This window comes from Vombatus ursinus, unplaced genomic scaffold (genome assembly GCF_900497805.2).
Source record: "Vombatus ursinus unplaced genomic scaffold, bare-nosed wombat genome assembly UNPS02015255.1, whole genome shotgun sequence".
Lineage (NCBI taxonomy): Eukaryota > Metazoa > Chordata > Mammalia > Diprotodontia > Vombatidae > Vombatus > Vombatus ursinus.
The window spans coordinates 1,118,880-1,136,816 of NW_020955033.1; the positions used below are offsets into that span (position 1 = coordinate 1,118,880).

General features: G+C 36.3%; 1 protein-coding gene across 1 annotated transcript in view; it reads left to right on the top strand.

Moving 5' to 3' along the window:
- LOC114031929 (acyl-protein thioesterase 1) overlaps positions 1 to 17,937 on the top strand; it is a 42,319-nt gene that overhangs the window by 8,555 nt on the left and 15,827 nt on the right. The window contains exons 3-5 of the mRNA XM_027847144.1: positions 3,749 to 3,814; positions 6,813 to 6,860; positions 15,110 to 15,180. Of these exons, the coding sequence (XP_027702945.1) occupies positions 3,749 to 3,814; positions 6,813 to 6,860; positions 15,110 to 15,180 (185 nt within the window). The remainder of the gene's footprint in view (positions 1 to 3,748; positions 3,815 to 6,812; positions 6,861 to 15,109; positions 15,181 to 17,937) is intronic.

The following is a 17,937-nucleotide window of genomic DNA, read 5'->3' on the forward strand; positions in this document are numbered from 1 at the left end:
CTTTTTATTGTTTCTCATGAAATAGTTGTATCCTTTTATTCATGTTTTGTTCCGCCATTCCCCAGTAGTTTGGCACCCTCTTAAATTTCAAGTTCTTTGCCACCACAAAGAGAGCTGCTATAATTTTTTTTTACATCCTTTTAAATTTTTTTTTGGGGGGGAAATTTCAGTATTGGTCTAGTAGTGTTATCACTGGGTTAAAGGATCTGCACAATTGAGCAACTTTTTGGGCAAAGTTTCAAATTGTTTTCCAAGGATTACAATACCAATTAATAGCTCCAACAGTGCATTGATATACCTGTTTTTCACAGTGCCTCCAACATTTTTTCTTTTCTTTTCTTTTTTTTGCCAACTTTGTCATTCTGGTTGGTAAAGTCAAACTTCTGAACTGCTTTAATCTGCATTTCTTTAGTTACTAGTAATTGGGAACACTATGGCTATTGATAGGTTAAATTTTTCCCTCTGAAAACTGCCATTAAATATCCTTGTGACTATTTATTAATCGGGGCCATATACCATGATTTATTCAGCCATTTCCCCATTGATTGCTACCCACCTGATTTTGAGTTCTTTTGTTTTCTTTTTTTCTTTTAATTCTCCCTTTGGGATTAAAGGTTTGTAAAGTGCTTTACAAATATTATTGAGTCTATTTAACACATTAAGAAAATCACTAATAATTTCACTTTGAAATGAACTGCGTTTCTCAGGAACTAGCTAAAAGGTGAATCTAATGATTTTATTATCATCAGTGATAACTAAAGATGGTGACAGTAAAGCAGATATTTAGTTTGTGGATGGGTAAGTATGTGTGTATATATAGATATATATATAGGAGATTGAGAAGAGATGAGTATCTACTAAGGTGAAAGATGAGTCTGAAGTAAATGTAATGTATTAAATGATGTTGAAAGGATAAGGGATGACTTTAGGAAGTCTGTATTTTTTTAAATGGTGAAGCTCCAAGATAACCTTGAGATCCTGACTGTAAGCAAAAGAATGAATTTGGACCATGACTTTACACAGTATGCCAAGAGGAACATCAGTTTGTTAGCCTCAGTGACTTGGAGTGTTGTGTATCCTGGCAGTTAGAAAATAGATTAGTGGAGAATGGCTTTTCTTCTTGGAAACAGGAGTTCAGGATCTAGCTTTGCCTAAATATAGCTTCAGCTTTTGAGGAAAGATATTTTTGCTGTTTTTTTTTGTTCATTTAGTCAACAGGTGTTAATGAAATACCTGTTGTGTACATTGTATGGTGATTTTAATGAGACTTTTAAGGAATTTTTAAAGTGCTATTCAGATTTACTTATAGACCAGAAGTTTGACCATGATGTACTTACAGTATATTTGATACTTTTATTGGTTCCTACAAATTTTTATATAGTATATTCTGTAAAATTGATGACTGTATCATAATTCAGAGAACGAAACCATGTCAACCAACATATTAAGTGCCTGGAATATGTCAGAGATTATGCTGAGCTATGGGGATAGAAAGAAAGGCAAAAACTTTGGGGAGTCCTCAGTGGAATAGACAAATCACAGAATTTCAGAATAAAACAGAGCTTAATGTTTGTGCAGTTCAACCCATAATTGGAAAAGGATCCTTTGTGCAGCTCATCTGCATAGCACCTATTCACCTTTGCTAGGAGGCCTACTGTGAGGAGAAACTGATCTCCCAGGACAGCCCATTCAACTTTCTAATGACCTTGAATAATAGTTAGGAACTTTTTCTTGCCATCAAACCTGAATATTTGCAACTTCTCCTTATTCTTTCTGGGGACAAGTAGAGCTCAAGCTTCATTCCTTTCCCACATGACAACCTTTCAAATACAATCAGGACAACTCTCGTAGTTTTCCTTAAGTTCTGAGTTGTCTTTCAGACTTAGTATCCAAAAAAATCAAAGACCAGGCTGTGAAAAGGCTTACAATTTTATATGTCATTTAAAAAACTTTTTTTCCTAGTACAGTTAAATGTCAGCCATTCAGAGTTGTCAGAGAATGATGAGTTCATCTAGATAGCCAAGAGTTTTTTTACCCTTTAAAAAACGGGTTTTCTTAGCCTTTTTTGTTCCATGAATCCCTTTGACAGTCTGGTAAAATCTATAGATCTCTAATTAGAATAATTTTTTTTTTAAGGCAATTGGGGTTAAGTGACTTGCTCAGGGTCACACAGCTAGCAAGTGTCAAGTGTTTGGTCTGAGGCCGGATTTGAACTCAGGTCCTCCTGACTTCAGGACCAGTGCTCTATCCTAGAATAATTTAAAAAAAAAATTCATAATTGAAGGAAATGCTAAATTCCAGAGAGAATTTTGTTAAAATAAAGATTTTTTTTTCCCTTTCAAGTTCTTGGACCCCCTGAAATTTATCCATGTATCCCTCAGGTTAAGAATTACTACTTTAAATACACAGTTTCTCCAGGATAGGTAAGGAGTAAGGAATATTCCTTTAGAAACAAAGGAGGGTTCAATTCTTATTTTCTGAATGAATTATGAAAATAGAATGTAAAGTGAATTGTACTCATTTTCTCTTGATACAGGAGATCACATGAGGAGAAACATTTAGAGTGAGAAAGCATTAGATTTATTGTTTCTCTCTGACTTTTACAAGTTAAACTCGTTAAGCCTCATTTTTCTCATTTTTAAAATGAGATTAGTAATATTTTTTTATCTACCATACTAGGTGACTGAGAATCGAATAAGAAAGTGTACCCCTCCTGCAATCTTCAGTTGCCTCCACCTGCCTCTAGTTTTGAATATTAGCTCTTATGCCAGGCTCTTCACAATTTGGTTCCAGCCTACCTTTCTAATCTTCTTTCATATTACTCATTTTTATGAACTCTACCTCCTAGCCAAACTGTAATAACTATTTCCCAAGACAGCATTGACTCACTTATCTCCATGCATTTGCACAGGATTGTCTTCTGTGCTTGGAAAATACTTTCTTGGCATTTTCCTTTTCAGATTCTTCTATGCCACTAATTTCATGAAGCCTACCATATCTCTCCCTCCTTCTAATGCTAAAGTTACCTTACTTTTCCTAAAGTTACCTTGCATTATTCTTCTCTATGTACATGTATTTCCTTGCTTAAATGTAAACTCCTTGGAGACAGTTGTTAGTTTTTATCTTTGTATTCCTAATGCCTAGCACAGTGTTTCACACATAAGTTTTTGTTTGAATATAGTTGAATTGAATCTATGTGAATATATTTTAGAAAATAGTAAAGCTATAAACATGTAAACATTAGAATATAATGATGATGTTTTGGATGCTGTAATCTGCTTATAGTGCTATGAAAAACAAACAAACAAACCTGATAGTGTGTAATCCTTATATTGACAGGCAGTGTAATATAGGGTCTAAGAGTTCAACGGTCTTCCCTGACTGATACGTTGATCTGTGACTGTGAGCAAGTCATTTCACCTCTTGATGCCCCAAGCAACTAGAAACATCACTCCAGTTGGTGAACTGCACTGGTAGAGGGAATTTCCTCTGTGGGAATTCCACGTAACAATACAGTTATAAGTCTGGAACAAAAAGATCTTTATATCTATAATTCTTATGGTAGTTAACTTGTCAAAGCTGAAAGTGGCTTTTTTTGTTTGATTTTTGAAAGTTTTTTTTTTAAAGAGTAAACATTTGTTCTTAAGACAGCTTTTAAAAATATTGTTCTATTACCAACTTGACATTTAACATAAAACATTGTTTATCATATGGTATTATTCACATAATTTAAAATTTTCTTCATCAGGCATGGATGGGCGGAAGCTTTTGCAGGTATCAGAAGTTCACATATCAAATATATTTGTCCACATGCGTAAGTATTTTTACTTAAACTTTTTTTTTTTCATAAGCCTAGGAAAGGTTGGAATGGTTTGACCAGGAAAAAAAAGAAAAAGAAAACTTGTAGCACATTATTTATCCTTAACCCTGAGACTTTATAAATTCATCTTGCTCAACCATAGGTTGAGCTGTGATAAAAGTGCTAGTTTTTCAAAATGTATTTTGAAGGCAATATTTTAGTTCTCTTTTAAGGATATTAAACACAACACTATAATACCTTACTTGAATCCTTATATAGTTCTGTTATTGTACAAGGGAGTGTTTTTGAAAGCTGAAATCTTACTGCTTTCTTAATAGGAAGTGGAAAAACCATAATTAGATTGGAAAATTATGTTAAAAAATCAAGAAGCAATAACCACTTGGGCTCACAGCCTGAAAGAGTTCATTACAGTCTTCTAGATTGTGAGTTTCCTGAAGACAGGAGGGACCATGTATGAATTATCTTCTTATCTTTGCCTCCCATTGGCATTTAAGGAATGAATATGCAGAAATTCAGAGATATCCACAATTTGTCTTGTCTTGATTTACAAGTCAGTTTTCTTACAACAAAGTATCTTAAAAAGATTACTGTCAAGCTCACCTACATATTTAAAGTAATACAATCAGAGGATTTGTACAGTCCCTTAGTGTTTCACTGTAATGAGATTTGAAGTGTACAGAAAACCTATTATTTGACTGTTTAGAAGGAAGGCAAATTTGAACTTCCAAATCCAGAGAGGTAGCATAGTGTAGTAGAAAGAGCACCAGGTTTAGAGACTGAGGACCTGGATTCAAGTTTTATCTCTGTCATTTACTACCCTTCTGACCTAAACAGTTACTTCACCTAAGTCTTGGCTTCCTCTTCTATAGAATGAGAGGAGGCAGTTGAAGTAATCCAGTTCTCCATCTATGCTCTTATTAATTTTTATGATTTTTATTTCATTGAAGTGTATATAGTGATTATAAGGGTTGTTAACACATTGATGCTTAGTCTTAGTAGAAGTCCTTAGAGAGGACTTGTAGAAAATAAAGAAGAATGATTTGCAGCTAGCATATCCTTGTAAGCTGCTTGAAAATTTATTCTCAGTTATATTAAACATTCCCTTATAATTATTTACATTTTTGTTTTGTTAGGCAAGCTGTTTATAAATTCAGCTCATCTTTCATCTGAATTATCTCAGATTTAGAATTTATTGAGATGGCATTAATCAACTTTTACTATATTTTGTGTATATTTGAAAAATATTTGTTGAATGAAGGATGCTTTGTTCACACATTGGTTTCCATAGTAATTTTAGTTCTTAGAGATATCTAAAAATAAATATTCTCTCACATTTCAGTTTTACTCACAAAAACCCCTTCCCCTTTACAAGACATTTTATTAATAATATTCAGTGATAGTGCTTATGCAGTTTTGAGCCTTTTTGGTACAAGTAAGTATACTTTAAAACCAAGAGTCTTAATCTTGTGTCATGGACCTCTTTGACAGTCTGATGAAACTTATGACTTAAGAATAACATTTTTAAATGCATAAAATAAAGTTCGTGAGATCGCATATGTAGTAGATCCCCTGAAATCTATCCTTAGGGGTCTAGGTTAAGAACCCTTGCCATAGAGCAGGCCTACACAATTTGCAGCCTGTGTACCCACTTACAGCCCTTGCCAAAGGATTTCTGGCAGCTTGCAAAAAATGTAGAGGAAAACATCTTTTGTATGTAGAGGAAATCCTTTGGCATGCTGCTGGGCCACAAGTTGTACGGGCCTGTCATAGAGCAACACCTGTGAAGACCTGATTTAGATCCATTGAGGTGGTTTGCACAGCGTGGTTAAATGAACAAATGAAAAAAAAATTTATTAAACACTAAAAATGTGCTATGAACTTTGCATTGTAGTGATCTTAGTATTGTATCCTTAGAATCTTACCTCTTTTGTAATCACATACTGTGCCATGAATGGGTCTAGAATCTTTTTGTTCAGTAATGGTTACAATAAGTTGATTTCCTGTTGTATTGAAGAACTTTTCTGTACTTTTTAGAATTAATGTTTTCTTATTCCATGCTAACAGATATTGATACTATTATTCACAAGTGAAATTTTTCTGGTTCATTTTTTTTTCATTTTATTTTTCAATTAAATATTTAGTTTCTCTCCTACCTTCATTTAAAACAACAGCAAACAAACTCTTGTAAAAATAAGCCTACTCAGGCAAAACAAATTCACCCATCATCCATGCCCCCAAAATATCTCATTTGTCACCTTGAATTCATCACCTCTCTCAAAAAGAAGGTAGTTTAATTTATCATCAGTCACCTGGAATCATAGCTGTTTCATTGCAGTAATCAGAGTTTTATCTGTACAATGTTGTCATTTAATAAATTGTTTTCCTTTTTCTGCTCATTTCACTCTTTATCAGTTCATACAAACCTTCCCAGATTTCTACAAAGTTCATTTTTTTAAAACTGTGCTTTATTGCTACTAATATACAAATAGACTTCATTAAAAAAGTATTATTTGAAAAAAGAGGCTGGGTACTCTATGCCTGCAGTCCCAGCTATTGGGAAGGGAGAGGCTGGTAATCTCTGAGCTGCAGTGGCCTCTGGTTGGGTGTTCACAATTAGTTTCAGCACCAGTGGTGGTGATCATTGGTAAGGGAGGGGATCAGGTTTTCTAAGGAGAGGAGAACCACCACAGGTTGCAAGCTCCTGTGCTGATCAATAGTAGGATCAGGCCTGTGAATAGCCTCCTTGCATTCCAACCTGGTAGAGCTGTAGAGATCCAGTCTTTAAGAGATATAAAGAAAAAAGGGCCTCAGAAGTAACAGGGGAAATGCAAAATGTAAATTAATAATTTTGGCTCTTTATTGTACAGGATAGACCTCAAGTAATTAATTGTAATTTATGAAATTAATAATATTTCATGCTTTGGTACGTTGAAATTCTTGTTTTAATGGTTTTTTTTTTCCTTCTTCCTCCCTCCTCTCCCCCCCATTAAAGACCAGTTATGCCTGTTACCCTAAATATGAGCATGGCTATGCCTTCTTGGTAAGTATGTTATTTAATAATAAACTTGGCTTATTATTTAGTTAGTATGACATAGTGGATAGAGAACTTGAAGACTTGAGTTCAAATCCCAGCTTTTACAACCTATGTACTGGCTGTGTGACCCTGGGCAAGTCCCTTGACTTCTCAGTCGTCAAAGGAACTCTAAGGCTCTAAATTGCAGACAAAAATACCAATTTGCCTTGATAGACAAAGTTCCTCATCAGGCGTTCCCTTCTGGTTGTTGTTTAGTTCAGTTGTTTAGTCATTTCCAACTCTTTGTGAACCTGTGAACTCCAGGCCCTTCTGTCCTCCACTGTCCCTCAAATTTTGTTCAGGTTCGTGTTCATTGTTTCCATGACACTATCTGTTCATCTCATTGTCTGCCATCCTCTTCTTTTGCCTTCAGTCTTTCCCACCATCAGGGTCTTTTCCTTGAGTCCTGTCTTCTCATTATGCGGCTAAAGTATTTAACCTTCAGCTTCAGGATTTGACCTTCTAGTGAATATCCTGAATTAATTTCTTTAAGCATTGACTGATTTGATCTCCATGCTGTCCAAGGGATTCTCAAAAGTTTTTTTTAGCACCACTATTCAAGAGTGTCAGTTCTGTTGCTATCAGCTTTCCTTATAGTCCAGTCCTCAGAGCCATACATTGCTACTGGAAAAACCATAGATAGCTTTGACTATATGAACCTATACAGCAAGATGATGATGTTTCTGCTTTTTAGTATGTTATCTAGATTTGCCATAGCTTTCCTTCCAACGACCAAGTGTCTTTTAATTCCATGGCTGCAGTTGCTATCTGCACAGTAATCTTTGAGCCAAAGAATATAAAGTCTGACCCTGCTTCTATTTCTTCTCCTTCTGTTTGCCAGGAAGTCATGGGGCTGGTTGGTAAGATCTTAGTTTTTTGGATGATAAGCTTCAAGCCAGTTTTTACACTCTCATCTTTTTACCCTTATCCAGAGGCTTCTTAATTCCTCTTTACTTTCTGCCGTTAGAGTGGTATCAGCTGCATATCTGGGATTGTTGATAATTCTCCCTACACCATGGATAAAATTACAAGGCTGGGCAAAAAGAATGTGTACGGAGTGTTCTACCAGAAGGTTTGGTGGGTTGATTTGTTTTGAGTGGTTATCATGTTTAATTTTTCAGTTTTTTAATAAAAGTTGCAAAATTTCATGCTTTAGATTCACTCTTTAAGCAGTGTCAAAATAGCTTCAGAAATAGGTGAGGATAGGTAAGTTCAGTGTCATATAGAATTGCTTTAATTACAAGTTACTACATAGATTGAATGCTTGTAAGAAATAGTGTTGGAAGGTTGTGTTAGGTGTTGTTCTGTATGAGTGTATTTAAAGAGGAAATGGTTGACCACTTGTTAATAATTAACAAGTTAAGCTTGGAAGGTATGAGGTTGAGGTTTAAAAGTAGATTTTTCTGAGATCACACAACTGTGACCTGAAAAAAGAATGAACAGACCTAGGAACAGGTATTTCCTCTGGTGACTTGGGGAAAGCGAAAGCTACTCAACCTAGAACTAAGGCCACCAAACACTATTACAGCTACCATCAGTATATTTTATGTTTCTGTTCTGCCAGTGGTAGTCACTAATTTATTTTTCAAATTCAAGGGGGTTATCTTGCTGGGGAATGGCAATAGAATTGAAAAAGGCTTTATAGATTATCTAGAAAGGAAGAATATAAAAGGGCTTAAGGAATACCTCTACATGTTCTGACTTATCAAAGAGGAAGAATTCTCTGGCAGAGTGGAAGAAAAAATTCATAAGAGACCAGAAATGAAGTTTCTAAAGGAATAAAAATACTTCCTTGACAAGAGGTAGCGTAATCACAGCAAAACAAGGAGAAAACCCCTTAGACCAGTGGACGTAGATAGGAGATATCCTTCTATCTTTTTGTGTATTTCATGTTTCATGACAGTTAAAATAAGAATCCTCCCATGGCCACATATTACCAAAGAGAATTTGTAGTCATCAGAAGTTGGAAGGAATCATCTTTGTGGCTGATGATTCCCCAACTGGAGGGGATGTGCAAATCAGATTTGCTCTCTGTGGAATGTGCATCCAGAATTGCCTCTTCCTGTCAAGATTACCATCTTATTTTTATTCATATGGAATGAATCAAGTCAGAAGAATATATCTCTAAAAATGTGGAAGTTGTGGGTAGCAAACTGCAGCAAAAGTAATGGTTTCATCTTTTCCAGTTGGAGGTTGTGACTTTGGCAGGATAGGTGGTAGAAGGACATTTTGATCTTCAACAATGACAGGCACTTCCAAACAAAACCTGCTACGAGTTAACACCTCCCCCCTCCTCACAATGAGTTTATCAATTGTTAACAGAAATGAGGAAAGAAGAAAGTGTACTCTGTGGTCCTAACATTATTTCATTTGCAGAGGCCATTCTTTGTTGCTTCTCAATTTTAATTTTTTGTTTTGTTTTGTAGTTGTCCCTGACACTATTGTTCTTTTGGTTCTACTTTTTTTACTGTAATTTCTTACAAGTCTTCTCATGTTTCTCTGAATTCTTTACAGCAATAATTTCTTATGGTGTATTAGCATTCCATTATGTTTATATGTCATAATTTGTTTAGTCACTCTCCAATTATTGTGTACGTATTTTGTTTCCTACTTTTTGTTGTGACAAATAATACTAATTTTTATATGCATGAGTCTTTTTCTTATCAGTAGCCTCCATGGGTTGCAGAAGTGGAATTTGTTGGTAAAAGAACAGTACAGTAAATTAACTTGCATACTTCTAAATTGATTTTCAGAGTATTCAACCAATTCACAGCTTCACCAGAACTGGATTGGCATGCTTATCTTTACATAGTCCCCTAACAGTTTGCCCAGCCTTTGTAGCTAGCATCTTTGCTAGCCTGATGGTTTTGAGGTGAATTTCTTAAGGGCTAATTTGTACTCATCTGATTGATAGTGATTTTGAACATTTTTCAAGTGGTCATTGAGAGTTTGAATTAAAATTGCTCGTATCCTTTGACCACTTGCCTGATGGAAAATGGCTTGTGTGTGTGTGTGTGTGTGTGTGTATGTAATATATACACATATATATGTTTGTTGTAGTTTTTTGTATATTCAGATGTGAGACATATTGAAATATTTATTGCAAAGTTTTTTTGTTCTCATCTCTCTTTTCTGATTTTAGTTAGATTTGTTGTATAGAAAGAAGCTTTAAACTTAGCATCCCTTTTGACCAAGCAGTTGGAGATAGAAGTCTCAAGGTCAGGACAGAAATCCCTAGTGCATCTTGCTTGACTCAAGGACTAAAGGGGCTGTGACTATGTTTGAAAGGGCAGTCTCCTCTTCCCTCATCTTCAAGGCGTGGGGAGAGCTAAAACATCATGTGATGTAAGAATTGAACAAGGGCACTTTGGGGATAATATGAAATCCTGCACCATTGTACTGGGATATTTTTGCTGATCACTACAATGCCACTGAGATAGAAAAATTGTAGGGAAACTAATAAAATATTGTAGGGAACTATCATTTGCCGCAGCCCCAAGCTCCATATCCAAGCAGTTTCAATTGCTGTAGGGAGTGAGAAGAAAATCATGCTATGATATTTTATTAAGTTATTAGGACTAATAATCGAGACTGAGTGTAAGAGAGTGAGGCAAAGTGTGATATCTGTTGAATTATGCAAATAGGAGACCACAGTAAGTTCTATACTCTCATCCCCTGCTGATATTATCTCCTGTCTCTATTTTGACTCTAGGGAGAGATGATGAATCTCTCTTACTAGTTATTATTGGTTAGTTGTCTGTTTTTCTACTTGCTTTAAAGAAGCCAGTTTTCTGTAGGATTGCTTTGTGATTAGTGTGCTCATTTGTGTATGTATGTGTCTTTTGAGGGTTAAATGCTACTGAGACCATACGGAACAAATGGGGAGTGAGGGGAGAGAGAGATGGGGTGTGTGTGTGTGTGTGTGTGTGTGTGTGTGTATGTGAAATTTTTTATGATAGTTTGGAGTACTCAGCATGGAGACTTGAAACTAGATAGGAAAGAGCTTTTGTTGATACATATCTTATACTTATAACTCCTTCAAAGTAGAGAAGGATCAAGTGAATTTAGACCAGAAGAAACTCATACACAACAGAGTGTTATAGGAATACCTGTGGGGGGAGTATTGGAGTTAGCTCTAATGGAGGTCTTGTTGCATGATTTCCTTTTCACCCTTCAATTTATTGAATGGCTTCTATGTGCTAGGCATTGGAGATATAATAAAACCCCTGCCCTCAAAGAGCTGACAGTCTGGAAATGAGAGACAGCATGTACATATATAAAGATACTTTTTTTTGAAGAGGAAAAGGGGGAAGGAGATACTAGCAGCAAGGATGACTTCACATAGAAGATGATGGTTGCTGAGAATTTAAGAGACAGAAGTGAGGAGGGTGTGTATGCCAGGCATGGGGATAACTGTTGCAAAATCATGGAGATGGAGGAGTATAAGGCTGGTTTGGCTACATTCCGGTGTACATTAACGAGAATAATATATAATAAGACTAGGAAGACAGATTGGGGCCAGCTTGTGAAATGTCAAAGAGGAGGAGCTACTGGAGTTGGAATTGGAGAGAGGAGATGGTTAGACTGATTCTTTAGGAAAATCACTTTGGCAGCTGTGAGGAGAGACTTGGGGTACAAAGACCAACAGTAAGGCTATTGTACTAGTCCAGACTGCAGACGATTAGGGCCTGAACTGTGCGGTGATCATGTAAGTGGAAATAAAGGGTGTTGATATGAGATATATAGATTTAGAAACATTAAGATTAAACAACTATTGGATATGTTGGATAAGTGTGAGTCAGAGTATGAAGTCAAACTTGGAAACCTGTGTAACTGGAAGGGTTTTAGTGCTTATTACTTTTCCTCTACACATAATTATGAAATATATAACCTTTCTACTAATCTCTCTTTGTAGATTGTTTAGTGTTTTAGGGTTTATTTTGGTATTTGACGCTTCCTTATAGGCACTTTTGCAATAAAATGTGTCTCAGCTGTACATTAAAATCATTCAAGGTCCCTGGAAGATAATAACATAAATAATACTGTCAAGTAACTGTCTAATAATTAGACACCAAGTGAGGTATAAAACCAGGAGATGTATGCTTGTCAAAGTATTTAGCACTGTGAGGGAGGATCAGGCAGGATCCAGCTCAAAAGAGGATGGAGGAGTCCTTCAGATATATTTGTGGTATTCCCATAAAGTCCCAGAATTAACCTTCTTGGAAGAGATCTGTATTCCCTCAAAGGAATTTAGCCTCACCATCTACAGAGGAAAGATCAAGTGGATGAAATATGTCTGTTAGCCAGATTACAACATGTATGGACAAGTTACAGAGTTTGTCCATCATCAGTCTGTGTGGGGATATTGATGGATGGGGCATTTGGAGCAGCTCAGTGGCACAGTGGATCAAGTGCTGGGTCTGGAGTCAGAAGACCTGAGTTAAAATTTGGCCTCAAGCACTAGCTGTGTTACCCTGAGCAAGTCATTTAACCTGTTTTGTCTTAGTTTCCTTATCTATAAAATGGGCATATAACAGCACTTACTTCCTGGGATTGTGAAGATCAAACGAGATAATATTTGTAAAGTGCTTAACACATAGTAGCACATAGTAAGTGCTATATAAATATTCGCTATTGTTGTTGTTATTACTGGGACAGATAATGCAGATGGCAACAAGTTAGGCCCAGAATTTAATAAAAGAGGAAGAGTGGAGTGGATTGCTTTTTGGAGATTGCAGATCTCCTTTGCTGACTCCAAGCTTCTCATTTAAAAAAAATCATAACATCCTACCACTATTGCTGTTGCACAGTGAGTCATGGGCTACAACTACCTCTGAAGAAGGAGTATAATGCAGAGGGCAGCACAGATCCGTGTCGGTCTGGGCAGTGTGCAAGATGTAGAAGCATTGGGGAGCTCTACATAAGAATTCCATCACGGAATTGTACAATAGGAAGAGAAGAGGGGCTGATCAAATGGCAAGAAAGAGGGATGACCACTGGGCAGCCAGAGGGTTCCACAGGTGCCCTTACAAATCGAAAAAGGCCTCCAACATGGAGGGTACTCACCTCCTCCAAGTTGTGAACTTACGGGACGATGTGAACAGGAGTCACACAGGGTGGACAGTATGAAAGGATCTATCAGTGGAAGGAACTATTTCATAGATGATGTCACACATCCATGACAAAGATGAGGTATAATTTGGATGATATCACTTTTTTCCATATATGGTGGGAATCAGCCAGGAGAGTCATTGTCTCTAGTGTTTAGGTCATACTTAAGTTCCATAAAAATAGTTTTCTATTTTTATTTTTATCATCCTGTATATGTTCTGGTAGATGGTTGTTGAATTGCTTTTCCAGTCATGTCTGACTCTGTGTGACCCCATTTGTGGTTTTCCTGGCAAAGATACTGGAGTGGTTTGTCATTTCCTTCTCCAGCTCATTTTACAGATGAGAAAACTAAGGTAAACAGGGTTAAGTGACATGCCCAAGGTCACACAGCTAAGTGTCTGAGGCCAGATTTGAACTCAGGAAGGGAGGCTTATTGATTCCAGATCCTGTGCTATATGCACTGAACCACTACCCTTTCTGGATTAATTAGCCAGACATTTATGACATTAATTGGAGTATTTTTTTCTTAGTTCTTTCTTCTGGGTTTTATTTGAAATAAAGAGAAAAACTAGTGAATCTTTTGGTCTTAATTTTGTAATTTTCTACATAATCAAAGCTGTTGGTTCTCATTTTTTCATTAATTTGGGGCTTTTTAAGAAAGACTATGACGTGCACATAGGGATGATTTAAACTTCTCTTTGCTTATACTTAGGCCCTTTATATTTATTAGCAAACCACTTAAACTCACTTTCCTGAGTTTAAGCAACTTAAGTTGCAGAGGTACTTAGATTAGTAGCAGTTTTCTCATCTCGGTGTCCCTTATGCCAGTGAAATCACCTCTATCCCTATCGTAGTATAGCTAGCTTTTCTGTCCTATTGTTTAATTATTGTGGACACAATGGATATTCTCGTTCTTACGATCTTTTTGGGTTTAACTTGGTGTTTGAATATTAGAAATAATACTATTTTAAAATTTTAAATAGATTCTTTTGATGATGAATTTTTGTGCCTACAATTTTTTAATCGTAAGTGAGTGTTACTATTTTGTTGAAGACTTTTGTTTCTAGTGACATAGTATCCTATATCTACCATTGTTTTTGGAGAATAATTCATATATACTTCCAGGGGATTTTTGTTGAAAATACGAAGAGAAAAAAGCTTTTATTAATGACATGCTGCAGTAGACCATCTATTTATAGCCTCACAGTTTAATGAAAAGTCCAGGGAATACAAAGTCCTGTTCTGAATATTATTTGGCTTTTGCATAAAAAGCATTTTATCTGTTGACACAGAATTCTGTCCTCCAACAAGCAAAACAAAACAAACAAAAAGCTGTCCTCTAACAGAGTGTTTCTCATGTTTGTTAGTTATACAAGATTCCTTGAAAGATGTACCAATAGAAAGAAATTTGGTGGTTCTCTTTTATTAATATAAAGTGAGACGTGTTGCTTGGCTAGAAGAGAATGTTACATTATTCCAGTTTTTCCTCTAAAAATGTTCTTATCAGTTAATTTTACTTTTTCTTTTCAGTTAAAAACTTCTGGATTTAAAATCCCATTCATGTTGTTAATTTGTTTTTTTTTAATGATGAAATACCTCATTAAAGGAAATAAAGTAACATAGAATTCCCATAATTATCACTTTTCAAATTGAGCACATGTGGGATTAGATTGTTCAGGAAACTAGAGAGGTTGCTAGAGTGTCCCTTTCATTGGGATAGATAGACAGTCAGCAGAGACTATTTTGGAGTGATTTAAAGAACTTTGAATTAGAGATTTGGACAGCCTCCGGAGTCTAGTCGTTGCTGTGCCACTAACTGGCTGTATTACTTTGAACAAATTACTTAATCTATTAGGGACATTTTACTCATCTGCAAAATAAGGTGGTTGAACTCCATGAGGATCTTTTAAGGTCCGTTCAGGCTCCAAAGATCTGTATTTCTCTCATTGTTACTGGACATATCTTTAGTATCTAAGATGTAGATCGTGTCCCTACTTTGTCAGCTGTTGCCCACCATAAGTTTGGTATAGCATACTTCATGAGTATAGACCTTCTAAAACTTAATAATATTTCTATATTTATTAATGTTAAATACTATTTTTTAGGTTTGATATTATTGGACTCTCTCCTGACTCACAGGAGGATGAACATGGAATAAAACAAGCAGCAGAAAATAGTAAGTTCATAAATATATTGTATCATTTAAAATAAAAACACTTGTTAAATGTGCTAGGCTCTGGCAATACAAATACAAAATTGAAATAATCCTGTTCCTAAGGAACTCACATTCTATGGATAAAGTATGTTTACAGAAAAATAGATGCATAAATAAATAATACAAATGTTTATAGAAAAAAAACCACCAGTGATAATTAGTGTCTATAACAATTGAGTGAATCAGGAAAGCCCTCTAGTATAGATAAAGTATGTTTACAGAAAAATAAATGCATAAATAAATAATACAAATGTTTATAGAAAAAAAACCACCAGTGATAATTGGTGTCTATAACAATTGAGTGAATCAGGAAAGCCCTGTAGAACAAAGTTTCTTAACCTTTTTTGTGTCATGGAATCTTGAGCCCCTTTGGCTGTCTGGTAAAGTATGTGGACTCAGAATGATGGTTTTAAATGAATCAAATAAAATACGAAGGATTACAAAGGGAATTATATTGAAGTGTATGGTTATACAGATATTTTGAAAAAAAAGTTTACAGGCTCCAGTTTAAGATTCCTCTCCTTTAGAAAGAGGTAGCACTGGATTTTGAGGTAAGTTTTAAATTCAGTAGCTGAGTTTTCAGTAACAAAAATTATATGAGTTAATTGGGCTTAAAAAGGGAATGGTGCTCTTCCCATTTAATGCATGCTTTATATTCACATCTACCTTTATTGTATTTCCAACAACACTTCCAATCTTTGGAGACTCTGAATGTTAGTACAGCATGCTTTTGTTGAGGGGAAATGATTGTCAGGTTAGGTAGATTGAAAACATGCAAAAAACAAGAAGAAATAAACACTTTTTAAAAATAAAACAATGGCACTGCTTGAGATTTTTAAAAATGGCCTATTAAAACCCTTTAAATCAGTGAATCTGTTGGATATTCTGGTGTGTTAACTTGCAACACTATTTAAAAAATTAATCAGAAACTTATCTTGAAGCCAGAAACCTCAAGTTGGAAATATTCATCTAAATTTAATAGCATATGATATCATTAATTTGTTGAATGAGATTACGTGCCAAAATTATTCATTTCAAAGTATTGATGATATAATTTGCTTTACCTTGCTTTTTGGGAACATAAGAACTTGATTGTAAGGAGATTATAACAGGCTGACCCTGTGAAATCAAAAGGAAAATTTGTTTCTCTGAGTGTAAGTTGGTTTTGCAGTTGATATTTATTACATTGAAAATCCATAAGATAAGCTTCTGTGATTAAGATTTTTTTTTTTTTGGTGAGGCAGTTGGGGTTAAGTAAAGGTCACACAGCTAGTAAATATCACGTTTCTGAGGCTGAATTTGAACTGAGGTCCTCCTGCCTCCAGGGCCAGTGCTCTATCCATTGTGTCATCTAGCTGCCCAAGATATTTTCTCAAATATGAGTGCTTTTAGTCAGATCTTCAAAATTAATTGAAATAATAGTACTTGAGTGTATAGAAAGGTCTAACAGATACTAGAGATGGATCTACATAGTATAATGGACAAAGAAGTGGCCTTCGATAAGACATGGGTTCTGATAGTGCCACGTGCACGTGGACTATGTGACCATGGGTAAGTCATTTAATGTCTCATTGCCTCCAGTTAACTGTTTGAGACCAGAAGTTGTAAAACAATTGCTGGCACAGCAGAAGTAGTTTTATACACTGATAAAATCACAGTTCTGCACATACCCCCCCACCCCAAGAAAGACAGGTAGGATGTTTTGTAGGACAGATTATCTCACATTTAATGCTAAAGTGCAAAGACTATAATTCTTTTCTGAATCTTTACTAGACCATGTGTTAAGCTCATTTTGAACTCTGGCAGTGGCAGTCATCTTGAATCTTTTCATTTAGGTAGTAGGATTGCTGAGATGAAATTAAGGCTCTGATACTGTAGGAAAAACAAATTTAAATCCTTGGCTGGCATTATGCTGTCCTGTCCTTCAAAGCCACCCAGACCCCACCCAGTAAGTGAAGCCATCAACAAGTGCCTTGGGTGGGTGGGGGGGTGTAGCCAAGATGATGGAGTAAAAGCAGTGACTTGCTTGAGCTCTCCCCCAGACTCCTCTAAATACCTGTAAAAAATGGCTCTAAACAAATTCTAGAGCAGCAGAATCCACAAAAAGACAGGAGTGAAACAAATTTCTAGCCCAAGACAATCTGGATGGTTGATTGGAAAAGTCTGTTGCAGCAGGCTGGGAAAGGAGCACAGTTCAGTGTGGGTGCACCCACAAAGAGCAGGCCTCAGGGGACTGAATCATGGGCAGCTGTGGCGGTTTCCAGACTTCTCGACCCACAAAAGCCAAAGACAACTTAGAAGGTCAGTAGGGCAGGTCTGTCGGACCGTGGTGAGAGAGGAGCACAGTCTGACCCCAGTCCTGGGGCAGCCCTGGGGCAGCAGCTGCTTCCGAAGCTCTCAGCCCACAGACAGAGGGGGGATAGAGTGGCTGATCAGGGGGGCATTTCTCTTTGCTGGCGCTAAGGCAGGATTCTCTTGCTTTGCCTGTGCTTGGATCTGGGTTGCAGTCCTGGGTGGCAGTCCTGGGATGAGGAGGAGCGTTGGTGTGGTACAGCTTGTGGTGGCAGTGGAGAGAGAATCCTCCTCATAGTTCCAAGGCAGAAAAGAGTGCTTGTGGTTACTCATAGACCAGAGCACAGTCCAGGAAAGAAGTAAAACACACCACCTTGGAAGAACTGAAAACTTACAGGTCCCTAGAAGTATCTCTGAAAACAGCTG